The sequence below is a fragment of the Ochotona princeps genome, chromosome 22, assembly GCF_030435755.1.
Source record: "Ochotona princeps isolate mOchPri1 chromosome 22, mOchPri1.hap1, whole genome shotgun sequence".
In the NCBI taxonomy this organism is placed as follows: Eukaryota; Metazoa; Chordata; class Mammalia; order Lagomorpha; family Ochotonidae; genus Ochotona; species Ochotona princeps.
In genome coordinates, this window is record NC_080853.1 from 19,676,467 (window position 1) to 19,696,324 (window position 19,858).

The 19,858-nt window shown below is 54.1% G+C and overlaps 1 protein-coding gene across 3 annotated transcripts in view; it reads left to right on the forward strand.

The window, feature by feature from the left end:
• Positions 1-19,438, forward strand: part of BCL2L1 (BCL2 like 1) — a 60,388-nt gene extending 40,950 nt beyond the window's left edge. For all 3 annotated transcript variants that reach the window (XM_058679384.1, XM_058679385.1, XM_058679383.1), the window contains exon 3: positions 18,078-19,438. In XM_058679384.1, coding sequence (XP_058535367.1) covers positions 18,078-18,215 — 138 coding nt within the window. In that variant the 3' untranslated portion in view covers positions 18,216-19,438. The remainder of the gene's footprint in view (positions 1-18,077) is intronic.
• Positions 19,439-19,858: the final 420 nt, after the last annotated feature.

The following is a 19,858-nucleotide window of genomic DNA, read 5'->3' on the forward strand; positions in this document are numbered from 1 at the left end:
AGGGTCCCAAAGCTTTGGGCCGTCCTCGACTGCTTTCCCAGGCCACAAGCATGGAGCTGGATTGGAAGTGGAGCTGCCTGGATTAGACCCGGCGTCCATATGGGATCCCGGGGCGTTCAAGGCAAGGACTTTAGCTGCTAGGCCACAGCGCCAGGCCCACTGCTCCACTTCTTATCCAGCAATCCCACTGGAGTGCAAGCTAGAAGGCAGCAGATAATGGCCTAAGTACTTAGGTCCTTATCACTCACATGAGAGACCTAGATTAAGTTCCAAGCTCTGGTTTAGGCCTGGCCCAGCTCTGGCTATTGTGGACATTTCAAAAAGTGAATTTCAAAAAGTGAACGTGTAGACTGAAGAGTCAGTCTCTTTTGTGTGTGTGTGTGTGTGTGTGTGTGTGTTTCTTTCTCCCGCCTTTGAAGTAAAATGAAGACAAAAGAAAAAAGAATGTGAGGAAATCCAGGCTTGCTCATAAAACAGCTTCTCTGTGTGCCTCTTTGTGTCCACATTAACTCCTTGAGCCCCCAACAGGGTGAGGAGGCAAACGGGGTCAGGTTTTCTGACTTGGAATCCCAATTCCTTTCCATTCTCCATAATGTACCCCCCTTTTCATAGGGTCTGAGATGAATTCATCTGGGTTTGAATCTCAGGAACTGCCTGATCTTGGAATCTACCCTTGTAAAATTCCATTTCCTCATATGTAACATTGGATTGGGGGGGCATATTTACAGAGAGAAGGAGAGGCAGAGAAGAAGATCTTCCATCTGCTGGATTTATTCTCCAGGTGGCTACAACAGCTGGAACTGAGCTAATCCAAAGCCAAGAGCTTCTTCCGGGTCTCCCACATGGGTGCAGGAACCCAAGGCCACAGGCAAGAGGCTAGATGGAGAGTGGAGCAACCAGGAGACAAACCAGTGCTCATATGGGATCACGATATATTTTTCTTTTCATGTTTATTGATTTGAGAGGCAGAATGACAAAGAGGAAGAGTCAGAGCTCCTCATCTGCTCCTTCACTTCCTTAAAGGCTGCAACAGTTGGGGCTGGCCAGGCTGAAGCCAGAAGCCTGCATCTCCATCCACATCCCTGTGGATGTCGCGGGCCCAAGCACTTGCACCATCTTCCACTTCTTTCCTAGGCACATTAAGAGGGTGCTGACTCAGAAGTGGAGCAGCCAATACTCACAACTGACATTATGATGTGGGATGCGAGGTCACAGACAGCAGCTTAGTGGGCTGCACCACAGCACAGCCCCCGAAACTGAATTTTAAACACAAATGAGTACCCAACACATGTAAGATATACAGTAAGTAGAAGTGCTTTTTTATTGATGTCAGAAGGGGACTGGGGACTGGAGCTTTACAGTTGCTGTGGCACAGCTCTAGCAGCCTACCAGTTCTCAAGGACAGAAGTTGAAGTTGGAGAAATAGATATAGGCCGAGGGAATGCTAATGTGTGCAAGCATGAAGTGGCATGATGATGCCAGAGGCACCTAGAGTGCCTTTTCTCCATGAACTGTGGGTCTCTGGTTTGTACAGGAGGAGAGTTGGGTACCTAGAGGTGAAGTGACTGATCCAGGATTGCGCATTGAATTCCTAAAGGACTGTCCTGGGATTAGAGCTCAGTTTCCTGTCCGTCTCCTGTCTGTTTTCTTACCCACCACTGCTCGCTCTGAGGCGCACATGGTCCTTGGAATAAGATCCTGGTGGTTTGCAAGAGCACATCTTGCCCAGCCTCCACACTTGTCAGATGAAAGGAAGTGCTCGAGTCATGCTCCGTGCTCAGGTGGCGCAGCCACCACAAACCAGGCCACTGCAGAGCAGGAGCGAGCTGCATTTTCTGACCTAAGGCCAAGGTTCTTCTCGCTGGGCCACTGGACCAACTTTCAGATTGTCCTTTTTTTTTTTTTTAATACATTTTTGAAAAATGAAAGCTTACTCCAAGTGTCAGTGGTTTACAATGAGAGTAACTGCTTAGGGAGTTGTTTTTTTCTTTTCCCTTCTAAATAGAATCTTGTCATTTTTTTTCCTCTGTCTCCTTAATAATAAACTAGAGGAAGAAAAAAGATTTAATGGAAGACTTTTATAGAAAGAAGGTAAAATTGTGTAGTGTATAAAATCTGTGGAAGTCCCCGAAGCCATAAAGTAGCATGCAAGCTGGCTATCTACCCTGTGGCACACAGCTCACCACCAACCTGGCCTGGCCGCACCAGACTGGCAGCAGACACAGCCTTCCCTGAGCTGGCTGCATCTGGTAAACACCAACGGAAAGCCCTGGTATTTTTCTTTGCATGCAGCCAACCATGGAGATGTAGGTCAGGCATTGCTGGCCTGGCAGTTGCAGCAGCTCTAGCTTCACCCTCCACACCTGCCGCGGCTTTTACTGAGCCCCATGCGGGCAGGAAAAGAATCGTCCCCTCAAAACCGGGATCCAACTCCCATGGGCCCACAAGGACGGGGCTGGCTGCAACTGGGGAGATCATCTGGAATGTAGAGGCTGGGGTAGGGAGGCTCTGTCCCGTGCACAGGTGCTCAGCTCAGACTCAGCATCTGACAACGGAGACATGGGAGCCCTCCCCCACCCCCACCCCCACCCCCGGGCTCAGCTGGGTCCCCAGACCTGCACCTGAACTCCCAGGCCTTTCTGGTGTTTACGGGATTGAAGCTGCCACCCTCTGGGACCTAACCTGTTTTCATTTCTGCTCTCAGCTGTCTGGTCTCCATGGACCTCGCCTACAGGTTCGTGCGTGTCTGTCCCCCACGATGCGGCCCCGTGAGGCCCTTCAGCCTGCCACGCTCGCTTTGTTCTTTGTTCTTTTCAGCAAAGCTGTCTGGCCCCAGGAAGGGCTTTCCCAGCTTCTCAGAAGGACTCTTGGGGTCTGGCCTGGCTGTACCTACACTCCGCCCACTTGGGTGGGGGCAGCCGTGTGACCACCCTGATCTGCTCTCCCAGGAACTGGCTCACTCCCACCCCAGCTCTCTCCTGCCATCCACCTGTTGTGTGTCTGTACAGAGGCCACACCAACACGAGCATGTGTCCTGTTGATTTTCAAAGAGAGCTTAGAGATGATATGCAAATGGACAGTTTTATTTTAAATAGTTGGTGCATTTTATGTTGACTTCCATCTGTGGCAGATGATGCTGGTTTTCTAGTTCTAGTAGCAATCACATGTTGCCTTTTTGTTTCATTTGTTAGTTGAGCAAATACTTACTGTCCATCACATGCAAGCATGGTTCTAGCTCCATGGGGTGCTTTTCTCTTTTTCTTAGTGCTTTTTTTTAGAGATTTATGTATTTTTATTTGGAAAGTCAGATATACAGAGAGGAGGAGAGACAGAGAGAAGATCTTCCATCTGATGATTCACTCCCCACGCAACCACAATGGCAAAGCTGAGCCAATCTGAAGCCAGGAACCAGGAGATTCTTCCAGGTCTCCCACGCTGGTGCAGGGTCCCAAAGCTTTGGGCCGACCTCAACTGCTTTCCCAGGCCACAGGAAAGGAGCTGGATGGGAAGTGAAGCTGCCGGGATTAGAACGGGCGCCCGTATGGGATCCCGGGGCTTTCAAGGCGAGGACTTTAGCCGCTAGGCCATGGTGCCGCCGGGTCCGAGGATACTTTTCTTCATGGAGTTCACATACTGTGAGGGAAGAGTCAAGGGGAGACCAAGCAAATTTTGGCGTTTTCCTGTATTTTTAATAAAGGGTAAGAGTAAGAAAGGCCTGTGAGGAGGAAGTTTAGGAGGCAGCCGCATAAAAGCTTCATGAGCTGAGGGGTAAACCCTGTGGCAGTCCATGGAAAAAACATTCCAGACAGAGGGAACAGGTGCAGGGCTCCAAGGTGGAAAGGGTGTGCCTGGTGTGTTTGAGGGAGACCTCAGAGATGAGGGCTTGGAGGAGAGTGGGCAGGAAGGAAGGTGGAGGAAGATGAACCTGTATGAGAAACCATGCTGAGGTGCTTCAGCTCCTGCTGTGGGAGGCAAGAAGATGGAGCGGGGTTTGCGCAGCTGGGAACCAACTGTGCTGTCGCCTCTGGCTGCCCTGGGGCAGCTGAGAGGCAGCAAGGAGACCATCTCAGCACCTGCAGGAAATGATGTTGGCGTGGTCCAGTGATGGTCTTGGAGGGTTGAGGAGAGATGGGAATGCAGATCCATGGGAATGTACCTACAGATGGCTGGCAGAGAGGAGTTATGCTTGGCTCCTGGATTTTGGTTTCAGTGGTCATTTTCCAAAAAGGAGAAAGACAGAGGAAGTACGTGTTTAGGGAGCACATCAAAAATTTTCAATACATTTGTTTAAATGTTTAAGAAGTGACTTGGGCGGGGGCCTGGCGCAGTAGCCTGGAGGCTAAAGTCCTCGCCTTGAATGCGCTGGGATCCCATATGGTTACTGGTTTTAATCCTGCTGGCCCCGCTTCCCATCCAGCTCCCTGCTTGTGGCCTGGGAGGGCAGTTGAGGACAGCCCAAAGCCTTGGGACCCTGCACCCACCTGGGAGACCCGGAAAAGCTCCTGGCTCCTGGCTTCGGATCAGCACAGCTCCAGCCACTGCCATCACTTGGGGAGTGATTCATCAGATGGAAAATCTTTCTTTCTGTGTCTCCTCTCTATATATATCTGACTTTCCAAATAAAAATAAATAAATCTCTAAAAAAAAAAAAAAAAAAGTGACTTAGGGGCCAGCTCAGTGGCCTGGCAGTTAAGTTCCTTGTCTTGCACATGTTGTGGCAGCCCCACTTCCCATCCAGTCCCTGCTTGTGGCCTGGGAAAGCAATTGAGGACAGCCCAAAGCCTTGGGACCCTGCATCCGTGTGGGAGACCTGGAGGAGGCTCCAGGCTCCTGGCTTCAGATTGGCTCAGCTCTGGCTGTTGCAGTCACTTGGAGGAGTGAATCATCGCACGGAAGATCTTTCTCTCTGTCTCTACTCCTCTCTATACATCTGACTCCAATCAAAATAAGATAATTAAAAAAATAATAATAGGGCTCGGCAGCGTGGCCTAGTGGCTGAGGTCCTCGCCTTGATCCCATATGGCTGCTGGTTCTAATCCCGGCAGCTCCACTTCTCTCTATCTCTCCTCCTCTCAGTACATCTGACTTTGTAATAAAAATAAAATAAATCTTTAAAAAATAATAATAATAACAACATGAATAAAAAAAAGTAGTGATGACTAGAATCGTGGCAGTGTAGGCCAGAGGGATCAGTGCTTGCTTCCAGCTCTAAACTTGTACGTCAGTGGCCGCAGGCTTCAGATCTGCTCACACACAAGAGGAACTTGAGACTCAGCCCAGGATAGAATAGAAGCAGAAGGGGTTGCACGAGGGTGTCCCATGGACAGGCCTCCCTCTGCTGATCTGGAAAGGCTCCCATGGGAAGTGATTGCGTACATCCTGGCCTCCTGGCATCGCCTCCATCAGTCAGTGAGCACCCGCTGCCTGGGCTGTTCTCTCCCTGTATTCCTCGCACCTGAGCCCTGCTGCTCCGTGACCCTCTCCACCTGCCCGTCAGGTGGTGTGTGCACCACGAGCAGGATTGTTGCAGGCTGGGCACATTCCCAGCCCGTCGTGCCTCTCTGCCTGACTCATTCCCGCCATGTTCTTCCTCCTGCCATCCACCCTTTGGGACCTGGTGAGCAAACGGCCTTCTGTCTCCATTACAACAGAAACAGTCTGTCCCTTTCTTCATCGTTAGCATTCTAGGGAAATACCCTCATGACCCTCCGCTTTGCCTTTATGGTTGGGACAGGACAGAGAGACAGCAGCTTCCAGTCCATGAGCCATGCATCAGTAAATCCTTTCCTCTGCTCTTATTTGTTTGAAAGGCAGAAACACAAAGTAAAAACTGTATAAGGCTGGGCCAGGCCAAATGCAGAATTCAGAACTCCATCCACATGAATGGCAGGGATGCAAGTCTTTTTTTTTTTTTTTAAGATTTATTTATTTTTATTGGAAAGTCAGTTATATAGAGAGAAGACAGAGGAAGATCTTCCATCCACTGATTCACTCCCCAAATGGCCACAGCAGTCAGAACTGGACTGATCTGCAGCTGAGAGCCAGGGACTTCTTCCGGATCTCCCAAGGACCTGGGCTCTCCTCTGCTCTTTTCCCAGGCACGGTAGCAGGGAGTTGAATCAGAAGTGGAGTAGCCAGGATACAAACTGAAACCCCTGTGAGATGCTGGTGCCACAGGTAGAGGCCTAGCCTACTATGCCACAGTGCACCAGCCTCCCCAGGTCTTCTTACATGTTCCCTTGAGCCTCGCAGAGTCTGCATTAGTGGGAAGGTAGAGTCAGGAATCAAACAAGGCTCCCCGCCATGGGATGTGGGTTCCTTTAACAGCCAAGCAAACTCGAAGCACCTGCTTCCCTCAGCTCCATTCTTAGACTGAGTTCTGGACCTGGCAGCCTGTGTTCAGCTTCCCTGGAGTCATGGCCAGGCTACCGTTATGTTTCTCCTAGATCCCCGTATCAGCTTTTCTCTAGACTCTTGCCTCCATCATTATCACCAGAGGTGTCTACACAGCCATCAGAGGACCCTGTGAAAACCAAGGTCAGATGGCGTCCATCCCTGGCGGAGAACCCTGCAGTGTCTCACCAGGCAAGCCCAAGTCTTAGAAGGCCCTGGGTGTGCAGCCTGACCCTGGGAAGCTGCATCACTGCAGCCCACATCACTGCCTGCCCGGCTCCCCCACCTGGCAGTCAGCCTCAGCTGCACCGGTGTTTTTTCTCTCCGTGTCCTTGCAGTGTGTGCTTCCTGACCAAAAATCACCTCCTGGAACCGTTTTCCCAGGCCAGATTCTAATCCTGCTCTCTTCGTCCGATTCTCTGTCTCCTTTATTGCACGTATTCTTTGTAACAGTCATCACCGTCAGGTTTCTTGTGGCCTGTCTTCCCACTGCTTCATAGATGCACTGCTTTACCCTCAGTGCCTTGCACGGTGTCCACTAGTAAAGATTTGGTGTAGATCCAGAACTGGGCCAAGCAGCTTCTCTGGGCCTTTCTGCAGCTATACAGGTCAGCCTGGTTCACAAAGACATCCTGTTCTGTTTTACAAAACTCACACATTTCCAAAGCGTGTCTGGGAGAGGGGGAGCGCTCTCTGCACGTGTTGGCTTGGCCAAACGGGGCTACAGGAGCAGGAGCTGAGCTTAGAGCAGCCGAAGTATTGGTAGGTGGAAGGATAAAGGAAGGAAACCCCCAGTGAAGTCCTTCGCTTCCTCTTTTTCCATCCCCCGCAAAGTCAGCATGCTCAGCGGTCAGACACCCTACCCTCCCTGGTGACCAGCGTACCCCAGGGAAAATTTTGTCACTTGAGTCTGTTTTCATGTTGATAAAGTAGGGACAACACCTACTTGCAGACTTTGGCGACAGCAGCAGAAATGAGCACCATTTCATCTGCTCCTGGACCTGTGAACACACCAGAACAAGGGGCTCAGGAACCCAGGGGTCTTCCCAGGCTCAGCGGACAGGTGGTCCTGCTTTGACGCTGGGTTTGGAAACCACTCTGTGGTAACTCAGGGATCAGGAGACCTGGGGTGAGGTTCTGCCCTGTTGCTGTGGAGGCAGGGGGCTGCTCTTAGCCTCTGTGTCCCCCCACCACATTCAGAAAAATAATGGAACCCGACACCACAGTGACCCGCACACCCTTTCACCGAGGAGTGCTGGACAGTGCCCAGCGACATCATCTGGGATGGCGGGCTGCTTCCCAACATCGTAGCCTGTGCAACTTCCCAGAGCTCTGGGTCTTGACTGGAGGACCAGCCCCACTTCGTGGCAGCTGCAGTCCCAGCCCTGCAGCCCTCCTGGCACCTTGGTAGCCAAGGTTGGAGTGAGGGGAGCACTGCAACGAGATGGAAAGGAAGGCAGCCAAGAAACCGGAATGTAGAAAATGCAGTCCTGTAGGAGCACTCACTCAGAGTCTTGGGTTACAGGGGGGGAAGAGGTGAACATTCACATAAGGGGGGAAGCCAGGGTGTTGTGGGGATTTGCTCCCACCCCCAAATCCTCCAGGGCTGGTGGCTTCTGCTGTGGAATTCCAAACATTTCCGATCAGATAAAGGTGGCTGAAAATATCCAGGACTTGTCTGGACTAGTTAACGCAGTGCAGGGGCTGGGGGTGAAGAGGTGGAGGACACAGGGCAGGAGTTTGCCTTGGGTCACAGGCATGCTCCCAGCCCTCCTCCCCTGTAATCCTGCAGGAGTGGAGGGGAGCAGACCCTTCGGTGGCCATAAGGCGTTCTGCTCCAGAACACTGCTTCTCACCATAGGCACCAACTTTCTGGGTATTATAGGTGCTCCAGAGAGAGCAGCCAGGTAGCCACCTGTGTAAGGTGCTTCCATCCCCCAGGCCCCGAGCTGGGGTGCAGAACCCTCCTGCCCTGACTGGCCACGGCCGTTAGCTCCTCAGTGACCGGCACTGGGCAGTACCAGGCAGGAGGGGCCGTGGTCTCAGTGAGAAGGACGAGGGAGAAGATGCTTGGGACCCTAGAGCAAGCGTTTGGAGGCAAAAACTCTGGAAGGAAGCTCAGTTTGAGGGAGAGGGTAGGTCCTACTTGTGTTGGGTTATTCCCCCAATCCCTTTGGCCTGTTGTCTCAGCACAGTAGAGATCCTTTTCTACAGCCATCCCACAAGTCCCTGCCCTCCCTCCTGTGTGTTGAAGGCCCAGGACCACGCCCAGCTGCCTGGACCTACAAGCTGCCTCCCAGCGAGGTTGGGGAGGAAGTGAGCTGAAGAATGGCTGACGTTAACTTCGCTTACTGTGTGCCATGCAGAGCTCTCAGGGATGTATGTGTGTTGCTGTTGGATTCTTTTTGAAATAAGATCATTTGGGCCCAGTGCTGTGGCCTAGAGGCTAAAGTCCTTGCTTTGAAAGCGCTGGGATCCCATATAGGCTCCAGTTCTAGTCCCAGCGGCTCCACTTCCCATCCAGCTCCCTGCTTGTGGCCTGGGAAGGCAGTTGAGGATGGCCCAAAGCCTTGGGACCGTGCACCAGCGTGGGAGACCTGGAGGAGGTTCCTGGCTCCTCGTTTCGGATCGACGCAGCACTAGCCGTTGTGTTCACTTGGGGAGTGAATCATTGGATGGAAGATCTTCCTCTCTGTCTCTTCTCTCTGTGTGTCTGACTTTGCAATAAAAATAAATCTTTTTTTTTTTAATAAATAAATCTTTAAAAAAAAGAAAAGAAATGAGATCATTTTCATCCCATTTTATGAAGTTCAGAGTTCAACATCTTGATCTACAAGATGCGTTGATAGGGCAGGTGTTTAGTGCAGCGGTTAAGGTGCTGCTTGGAGTGCCTGGTTTGAGCCCTGCTCCCCTGTTTCTGATCCAGCTTTCTGCTAGTGTGACTGGAGGACAGCAGACGATGGCTCATGTCCTTGGCTTCCTGCCACTCAGGTGACTTGGTTGCAGCCTGCTGGTGTTGGCTCTGCTTAGCCCTGGTTTGTGGGCGCTTGAAGAGATCCCTCTCTGTCTCTCTACGTTTCAAATATAATGTTTTTAAAAGATTTCTTAGTTACCTGCCCACTCTGTGTTCTGGCCACTCAGCTAGGTAGAGAAATATGAGGTGACTTTGTTCCCATCCAGATAGCATCTCCATTTACATATGAGGAGAGGAGCAAGACCGGCCCAAGGCTGCCAGCAGAGCTGCCCATCCCTCCTGCCCTGGGCAACAGCTCTTGACTCAGGATTGCCTGAGAACAACAGAGAGGAGAGGTCGAGAATGATTGAGAACAGGGGCAACCGGTTGGGGGAGACGGAGCGGCTTTGGCTCCTGACAAGGGACATGTTTTCTGGTGGGGCTGTTCCAACATGAAACACTCTACCTCAAAGGAAGGAACCCCATCCAAGAACACCCAAATGTGCCTGTGAAATCCTGTGTGTGCTGTGTGGCCTGGCCTGGGCCTTGTACCTTTCTGAGTCCCATCTGCGAAATGGGAGTGTTAGGCATGAGTGTCACATGGATGGTTGGGTGGGTAAGGCCTAGAGTTTCTGACACTGGGGTACCAGAGGGCCACGGCTATCTGCCTATTTGAGAATAGGGTCCCCAGGGATGGGACGAGAGAGGTTTGAGATGAGGAGGCCTCCCAGTCCTCACGATGGATGCGTGCGAGCACAAAGCGGCTGCTCAGGAACTCGGGTTGAATGCCAGGGCTGTGGGGCCTGGTGGCCGGCGTTCCAGCCCCAAGGCTGCCCCTCAGTAGTTGTATGGCTCTGTGCCCCTCCTTTCTTGTCTGTGACCCGGGAGTAGCGACCACCCTCAGCAGCCAGGGTGACTGTGAGGATTGAATGGGCCCCTTCCCCGCCGCTGCCTGTGAACTGCTCAGCTCCAGGCTCCATCCGTGTTATGCATCAGCCACATGTTGAGCAGACGTGAGCATCTCTGCTCCCCATGAAGGTTCTTCCTTCCTGTGCCCACATGCCTAAACCCCAGGCCAGAGCCGGGGCAACAGAGGCACACTTCCACTGCCGACAGCTTTCTCCAGTCCCCAGCCCAGCCAAGGAGGTGTTATCTCCCACCGGCACAACCACTTCCTTTTCTAAGAACTGAGCTACACAGCTGTCAGGCTGCACTTCTTAGAACTGATGGTGGGGGGAGGGGCGCCAAGGCTGGCAGCTGAGGGGCCTCCCCAAGCTGAGGAAGAGGAACATCAAGTTGGCTGTGTGGACACCTCACAGCCTCCAGACAGTCCCCAAAACACCAATGGCAGGGACCCTACTCTCCAGTGCGCCGCCCTCACCTGGCTTCCGGCACTCCCCCATCTCACCATCCCTGCCGGAAAAACAGACCCGGCAGGCCAAGGGCCAGCGGAGGTCCTCGCCATATTGTTGACCGTGGCCACCCCCCTCCTAGCCCACTACCCACCCACCTCCGCCCCGCCAGCAGCCTGCATCCAGGCCTTGCCTCTCTCCTATTGCCCACATCTCCGAGCCCAACAGCTCCCCAGGGGGAGCCGGCGGAAGTGGAATCCAACCACAAACCTCCTTCTTCCAGCCCCAGCTCCTGCCAAGAGCGTGATAAGGCCTCCACTTTCCCCCACCCCCTTCCTGCTACCTCCCGGGGCTTGTCTGCACTGTTGTTTGTCTACACAGCAGCCACTTTGCAGCCTCTCCCTCGGGGAAACTGAGGCCAGAGCAGAGAGCTGCTTTGCAGTGCTGCAGCCTGCTTATGCCCAGCCGTGCCACTGGCAGGGGAGGACCCATCCCAAGGGCCCTGGCTCTTGTCCTGGCTGCTGGGAGCCCCTTTCTCTCCTCCACCTACCTCTTCCTGGAATAACCAGCAGGAAGGAAGCGGTGGGCCTCAGCCCTCCTGAGGCAGTGGGAGGAAGGAAGGGCCTGTCTGCACGGGCCTGCCCTCCACTGAAGCTGAGACACAGGATTTCACTTTCCTTCCTGGTTTTTGTCACTTCCTCTTCCTGTGGTACCCAGTTCCCCTCAGCTGGCTGAGGCCAGAGCCAGTTCATTCAGCTGGTGCCCTCAGGGTCACTTCCCCACCCCACCCCTAGAAGGCCCCACGACCATAGCCCTGGCTGGTTTATGGGGTTTCCTGCCCACCATGCTGGGTCTTGAAACCAGTTTCCCCACATATGCAGTTGTCCTGGTCTCAGTGTATCCAAGCCCTCATTCACATGGACCTAAGATAAGGACTTCCGCCAGGGACAGGCGGGCACCTGCCTGGCCCATGAGGGGGAGTGGAGAGGTGCTGGCCTTCTGGAACTGAGCAGAATACTGCGTTAAGATCAGGAGCATGGATGTTGGAGCCAGACGGTCTATGTGGGCAACCTGACCCAGTCACACGCTGACCGTGTGATAGTGAGAACTCGGCTGTGTCAGCTGTGTGGGTAGTGGGTAACAGCAACACAGGGTAGAGGTGGCCAAGATGAGCAAGAGAGGCCCGAACTCAAACTAGTCCCGGCCCCAGCACTTCCTAGACAGGGGTCTGGGGTAGGCTCTGGAGGCTGCACTCACACATCTGTCAGATTGATTAACTGAAAGCATTCATTTGTTCATCTAAGACACTACTTTAGGCTGGTGCCTGCTGTGTTTGGGTATCGCACCAGATTCTAGAGGTAGAGCTGACAGGACCACACAGGCTTATGGGGGAGACAACACAAACGACAACCTTAAGTAAGCATGGCTGTATGTGAGTATGGGGGCTGCTGTCGTGGCACTGCAGGTAGCCATCACCCAAAGTCCTGCATCCTGTATGGATGCCAATTGGAGTTCCATCAGTTCCCACTTTCAGTCCAGCTCCCTGTACCCACGTGGGATACCTGGAAGAGACTCCTGACTGGATCTAGCCCAACTCCAGATTTGGGGAGTGAACCAACATGTTTAACTATCGTTCTCTCAAAATTAATTTACTTATGTCCAAGACAGTGTTACAGACCCAGATCAATTTTCTGTCTGCTGGTTCACTCCCCAAATGACTGCAGTGTCTGAAGCTGGGCTCTCTTCCGGGTCTCCTATGTGGGTGCAGGGTCCAAGCACCTGGGCCATTCTCTGCTGCTGTCCCAGGCACCTCAGCAGGGAGCTGACTCAGAAGTGGAGCAGCCAGGACTGGAACCAAAGGTGGCAGCTTTACCCACCACATCTCAGCACTGGCTTCAAATAAACATTAAAAACAAACAAACAAAAACTCGGGATCATGGCCTAAAAGAATCAGGATTCCTAGAACAGGTAAGACATTCAAATAGCAGTGAAGGGCAGCTACCATGGGAGCCATTATTACCTTGTGAATTTATTTATTTATTGTAGTGAGGACAGCATGGAGCACATAGGAGACGCCTGCTCAGTCACACTGCCGAGAAGAAATGTGGGAGGTGAGAGAGGAGAGGGATGAGAACTGGCCAGTCAGGGGCTGTTCTTTGGCCCCCAGCCGTGTGTGTGGTCCCTGGGCCTTGGGCCCTTCCTCTCAACCTGCCAACCTTTGGCCTGACTTCATTGTCATGCCGGGGTGCAGGTGGCCACAGGTTATTTGCCTGTGGGCAGAGATACAGCCAGAGGTTGTCTGCACCTGTGTGAGCGGGGCAGGTTTCACACCTGCTCAGGCTTCATTCTTGCAGTCCTCACACCCAGCAGGGCATCTGGCACAGAGGGCCTCATCAAGGACACTCTTTCCAGCCACAGGGCCTTTGCACGTGCTTCTCACCTAAGAGCTTTTCAATCTTCCCATTGCTTGCCTCCACCTTGTCATTCAGGTGGCGGCTGCCAGAGAGAAATCTCTACTGTCTTGTCACCTCCACATGACTTAATTCTCTTCCAAACCCGTTTCTGCTGGAGTCTTGCTTCCTTGTACTGTGCTCACTCCGGTTCCTACCAGGACCATGTCTCTGAACCTTTTGTTTCTTCTTGCCATCCCCTCCAGGAGTCCTTTTAGCCACTTTTGTCCTGATTGGCATCCCAGGAAATTAAAGTAGCACAGCACAGCTGTACTGGTTCTCTTTACAAAGTTCTTTCTGTGCCCATGGTAGAGAGTCTGTCACTTCACCCCAGGGGAGGTGACCCCACTGCCACTGGAAACACAAGAATGCAGCACCAGGCAGCCCTGGTCACTGTATTTCCAGTGCCGAACATGGAACACAGTGGGTGCTCCATGAGTGTGTGTGCTAGGCACCATGGTCCTGGAAGCACCAGGGATATGTTCCTACCAGGGACAAAGAAGGGATGAACAGGAAAGAGGGGAGTGTAGGGAGGGGCCAGAAAGAGATGTGGCAAGGACGACCAGTCTGCAAGCACAGAGCCCTCAGGAGTGTGTGCCCAGGACTGAGAGGCACCGAGACGTCAGAGGAGGAATCACCAGTGACCCCCAGGGGGGCCTCTCCTGGGCCCACATCAGGAGACTGAGTTCCCAGTGTAGACTCTGCCCCACATCAGTCTGGAGAACTGGCGTGGGCAGCAGGCCTGGCCAGGCTGACCTGTCCCACCCCCCTTCATGCTCCAACTGAAGCCCAGGGCCTGGGTTCCCTGGAGACCTCCCATAGTCCACCCTTTCTTCCCTGTGCCCTCCTGTCCATGAGGCAAGAGCTGGCTGCATGGGAGGGTGGGGGCTAGGGCCTAAGCAACAGGGGCTTCTCTCTGCTGGTCCAGAGCTGGCTGTGCTGCGATCCTATTTGTTTATCCCAAGCAGCCCTCACTGAGAAAATGGCTGTATTTGTTTCCAAATGTGTCGTGTGAACCATGGACTAAATATACCCACGCCAGCCACCGCCTCTCCAGCCCCCGCCCTGGAGCAGCACGCCCTGGCTGCTTGTGCACTCGCTGCAAAAGCAATTCCCAGGACCCACACCCTGTGGAAGCCCACCTCCCCTGCCCAGAGAAGGCACTCCTAGGGAGGGGAGTCAGGCTCTCTGGGCGGGCAAGGCCCTCAGGGAACAGGGGCCCCTCCACCCTGGACAGTAAATGCTTTGTGCTCTGTGGGGACAGGGCCTGTTTACTCCAGCGCAGCCCCACAGCCCAAAGTTTCCTGCAGCTGCCAGTCCGCAGCTTCAGGAAAGTTCCCATCATGAGAGCCTGGCCCGTCCCACTTTGGCTATGGCCCCAGTGTCCCTGGTCGTTTGTGGGACATTCTGCCCCTTGGGATTGAGGCCTCCATTCTGTTTCCCACAGTCTGATACACTCCCCTGTCATGGATAAGTGACCTCACCTGGATGCCCTTGGCTTGGGGCAAAGCCATTAAACCTGCTGCCATAAGAATTTCCATGTCAACCAAGACGCCCAGCAGGGACGGGCCCGGATGGAGGGAGGCATGTGACTGCCCACCACTGCCTCTTCTCCCTCTTCGCCACCACGGACTGTGGTCCCTGTCCCAGAGGCCTCGCTGCACTCACTGTGAGGCCAGGCAGTCCCGCAGTGTGATCCTACCTTGCCATGCCGTGGACTGGGTGTCCCCTGTTTTACCTCAGTTACATCATCTCTGCATTGGGCTCACGTCTTTAACTGGCCATTCGCATGGAGGGAGCAGCGCCTGGCGTGTGGCAAGCAGGCTTGTGTTTGTTCTGCTAGTGTCCTGACCAGCATCACTGCAGCGCGCACATTCTGAGAAATGTGCCACTGGGCAGCTTGGTGGTTGTGCAAACAGCAGAGGGCTTACACAAGCCTTTGTGGTATTAGTGCAAGAGAAATGATGCAATGAGGCATGTGGAGAACGTGTCCGAAGCTGTTGCCAGTGTAACATGGCACACTGTTTTGCATACAGCATTCTCTTTATTAATAAGCAGGAGGTATTTACTGTAAAACAATGGTTAAAAGAATAGCACATATGCTCCCCAGTAAGTCATTTGTTACTGTCAAGTAAGTGCTACATATTGTGTGGGTGCTGTACTTTTCAAAATGCAGTCATTTGTGAGAGGGAGTTTCCAAATGCAGGTGCAGTCATCCAGATGCCCACCGTGGCTGGGATGAGCTCCTGCCAAAGGCAGGAACTGACAGGAGCTCATTTCGTGTGCATGACAGGAACCCAGTTCCTTGAGCCATCGCCACTTCCTACCAGGGTCTGCACTGGGAGCTAGAGCCAGGAATGAAACCCAGGTTGCTAATGCGACCACAAGGCTGGACACTTGCCCCGGGTCCCAGGCAGTGCAACCAGTCTGTTCATGCCAGCATCCCCACCAACAGCCATTCATCCACTGCAGCATTGCTAGGCGCTGGGTGTTCTGAGCTCCTGTGGAGCTGAGTGGAACCACAGCACCTGTCATGGACCAGCATGTTGTATGGCACATGACCATTGACCCCAGCCATGTCAGATCCTGTGATCAGCACTGGCTGTGCAGGGACTCTGCCCTCATCCAGACACACAGTAGCCAAATCCCAGGGGAAGCCAGTCAGAACCGGCTAGGTCAAGTTGTGAGTAGAAGCCCAAAGCAAGGGGAAGGCGTGTGTGGAAGGGGTGGACGTAGGCACCGTTCGACATAAGGTGGTAGGCAAGCCTCTCTAAAGACATGCCATTTAAGCAGTGGCGAAGCAGGGAGGGAGGGTGAGTCAAAGGCCTCAGGCAGTAGGGATGGCAAGCAGATGTTGGAGGAACTGCCAGGAGGTCAGTGTGACTTGAATGAATTATGCCAGGAACAGTCAGGTCTGCAGCTCAGGGGCTGGCGTTAGGGCTGAGCAAGATTGGCCCCCACCTGTGACACCTGTATCTCATGTGAGAATGAGTTTGAGTCCTAGCTACTCCACTTCCAATCCAGCTCTCTTCTGGTGGCCTGGGAGAGCAGCGGGGGATGGCTCAGCTGCCTGGGTCCCTGCCACTTACATGGGAGACCCAGGAGAAGCTCCTAGTTCTTGACTTTGGCCTAGGCCAACCCAGCTGTTGTGACCATTTGGGAAGTGAACCAGCAGATGGGAAATTTTCTCCAGGTAGCTCTACCTTTCAAATAAATCTTTAAAAAAGAAGGAGGGGCCTGGGACAGTAGCTTGGCGGTTAAAGTTCTCACCTTGAACACATCAAGATCCCATATGGGCACCACTTCTAATCCCAACAACCCCGCTTCCCATCCAGTTCCCTGCTTGTGCCCTGGGAAAACAGTTGAGGATGGCCCAAAACCTTGGGATCTTGCACCCATGTGGGAGACCCAGAGGAAGCTCCTGGCTCCTGGCTTCGAATTGGTTCAGCTCTAGCGGTTGCAGCCGCTTGGAAAGTGAACCATTGGAGGGAAGATCTTCTTCTCTGTCTCTCCTCTTCTCTGTATATCTGCCTTTCAAATAAAAATAAATAAATCTTTAAAAAAAAAAAAAAGGAGGAGAAAATCTTTGGAGCGTGGACCGAGGGCTCATCAAGATTGGAAGTGGGACTGGCTAGATACCACGACTGAGCCAGCTGGCAGGTGAAAGCTGGGGCAAAGTGGAAGTGTGGCCCCAGGGATGGGGGCAGCTCTTTTATTATTATTATTATTAACAGCAAAATGTTATTTATTTGGAAGGAAGAGTGACAGAGAGAGAGATGTTTCATCCAGTGGTTCACTCCCCAAATACCCACACAGCCAGGGCTAGACCCGGCCAAGGCTGGGAGCCAGGAGCTGCATCTGTGTCTCCCACAGGAATGGCAGGGCCCTAGGTACTTGGATAGTTTTCTGATGCCTTCCCAGGCATGTTAGCAGGGAACTGGATCGGAAGCAGAACATTTGGGACTCTAATCGGCACTCTGCTATGGGGTGTTGGAGTCACAGGTGGAGGTTTAATGTGGTGCACTACCACACCGGGCACCTGGAAGGGCTCTGGGGCACACAGGGGTACCTCCGTCCCACACAGGATTCTGGTTCCCCCACTGAAGCTAGGTGATCTTCATCCCTAATGCCCAAGTGCCTGGTCTTGTTGGAGGTAGGGGGACACAGCTCACATGGCAGCTTTGTTGGGAGCATAAAAGGACACATGGGTTGCGAGGCTCACTCCTGAAAGGGTGCTGTGCCTACCTGCATAGGCAGGCTACTCCCTGCCCAAGTCATGTGCTACCCTCCTGGGGTCATGCGCCCTGGGTGCAGGGATCCTGCCAGATCCTCAGGGATCCCCCAGGCGAGGTCACAGTCTGCGTCCGTGCTGCCCTCCCTGCCCTGCCCTCTGGTCTGCCCTTCCACCCACTGACGTGCTGGGCCAGGTCACACGCTGTCACCCTAGGGAGAAACTGAAAGTCCTATGACCTGCTCTGGTCCTGACCATTCTGCCGTTTCACTCCTGTCCCTTGTCCCGCCCTCTGTCACGGAAAGGTGGAGGCCAGATGCCTCTGCCATGTGTTCGGACGCAGCCCCAAGCTCTTCGGTGGCTTCCAGGTCATACCCGCCCTGGCCCTTGCCTTGCGCCCTACGTTCCTCACCGGCTACCTGGCCTCCTGTCCATTCTCTGCGCAGCTCCTTCTCCATTCTGGAGCCAGGCTGCTCCCTGGCTGCGGGACCTCAAAGGAAACTGTCCCCTCTGCACCTGTTTTCCCAGCAGTGACGTGGGTTGGGTCATGGGTTGGTCATTTGCAGCTGGGGCTCAAAACAGGACAGCCCTTACCCTTTGTCTAGCCAAGGGATACGGGTGGCACCCAGGGCACTGTGCAAGCGTCCTCCATTTTGCAGTCTGCAGACTGACAGGTGTTCCCCTCTCTCTCCTCACAGGACACGTTCGTGGAGCTGTATGGCAACAATGCAGCAGCCGAGAGCCGCAAGGGCCAGGAGCGCTTCAACCGCTGGTTCTTGACGGGCATGACCCTGGCAGGCGTGGTTCTGCTGGGCTCGCTCTTCAGTCGGAAATGACCACCCAGTCACTGGCCTGCCCCTGCCCTGCTCCCACCACATCCCTCCGCCCAGCCCCCATCGCCACCCAGAGAACCACTACACGCAGCCCGTGCCCGCCCCCATCCCAGGGCTGGGCCTGTACCTGGTCCCCTGCAGTTAGTTCTCTAGACTCTACCACGCTTCTGTGAGAGCCACCTCCTCCCACACACACCTCAGAATTCCCCCAGAACTGCCCAGTGGAAGCCGGCAGGTACATGGTGCAGAGGTGGGGGGAGTTGTGGCTGGTAGCCCACAGGGTTGACCCTTCCCTTCCGCTCAGCCTCAGCAAGTGCTAACCTGCCAGGGAGCCTGAAAGATTGCTGAATTGCTTCCCTAGAGAAACTAGGTTGCCTTTGTTTTGATGTTCATGGCCTCTGAGTTAATCATTCTCCATCTTGCCCTGGACCTCCCCTCTTCCACACTCCCCAGACCCCTTTAGAGGCCACTAGTTAGGGATTCAGGCTGCTGCAGACGAGTGAGGACCAGGACTCCCTCCCCACCTTGGCATGGCTGGAGGCCCCACTCCCAGGCTGAATGTTCTCGCCAGCTCCCAGGGGAGGGAGGGGGCTCTAGCTGCAGGAAGCACCCCATGCCAAAGCTTAGGGGAACCCTCGCAGTTTGGCATCACTGCAGTCCCGTCCCCTCCCCTGGCTCCCATGACCATGACTGAGGGACCAACTAGGCCCGGGATGGATGCCCCAGAGCTAGGTCTGGCCTCAGCTGCCTCACTTCTGCAAGGAGATGAGCCCCTGGCAGCATCCTTGCCCCGCCTGCTGCCTGGGGCTCTGGGGCTGCAGGGGCCTCTGCCTGGAGGGGAAGGGGAGCTGGCAGGAACAGCTGGGGGAGCCTCGGGTCTTCCCTACCTCAGGCAGGAAGGGCCGTATGAGAGCCTGGGCTCAGGCGGGGTGGCTGCAGGGCCTAGAACTGCCTGGCCTGGCCAACCTGTGCCCACCCCGACCCAGCCTGGGCAGCTGGCTGCCAGGGTCCCAGTGGCCTGGCCAGGAGCCCTTTGGGCCTTCTCTCCTCTGCTCTGCCCTGGCCACCTGGGCTCTCTGCTGTACATATCCGAGACTAGTTTTTATTCCTTGTGAAGATGATAGACTATTTTTGTTAAGCGTGTCTGTATTTATGTGTGCGGAGCTGCTGGCTTGCTGTGCGTGTGCACGTGGAGAGCTGCTGCCCGGAGATTGGCCGGCCTGATGCTCCCCCACCCCACCCCACCCTCCCTGGGTTGCAGACGCCAGCCCAGGGGTCCAGGCTCCTGAGGGGCACCTGTCCCTCCCCCAGCCCACCCCCTCTCCAACTTGTTCCAGCTCTTTGAAATAGTCTGTGTGAAGGTGAAAGTGCAGTTCAGTAATAAACTGTGTTGACTAAGTGAACAAAGGGCCTCGGCTCATGTGTGTGTGTGTGAGAGAGAGAGAGAGGCGTGGAGGGATAGCTCGGCTGGCAGAGGCCACTGGAGAACCAGTCACTGTCCTGGCTCAGCTTGGCTGCCCAGGGGTTGGGGAAGGGCCATGGACAAGGGCTTAGGGTTTCTGCACCTGGACCCTGGGTGGTTTTTCCTGAGTACCTACTGGGCACTGGGCTTGCACAGGGACAGGATCCACCCCGTCCCCGCCCTC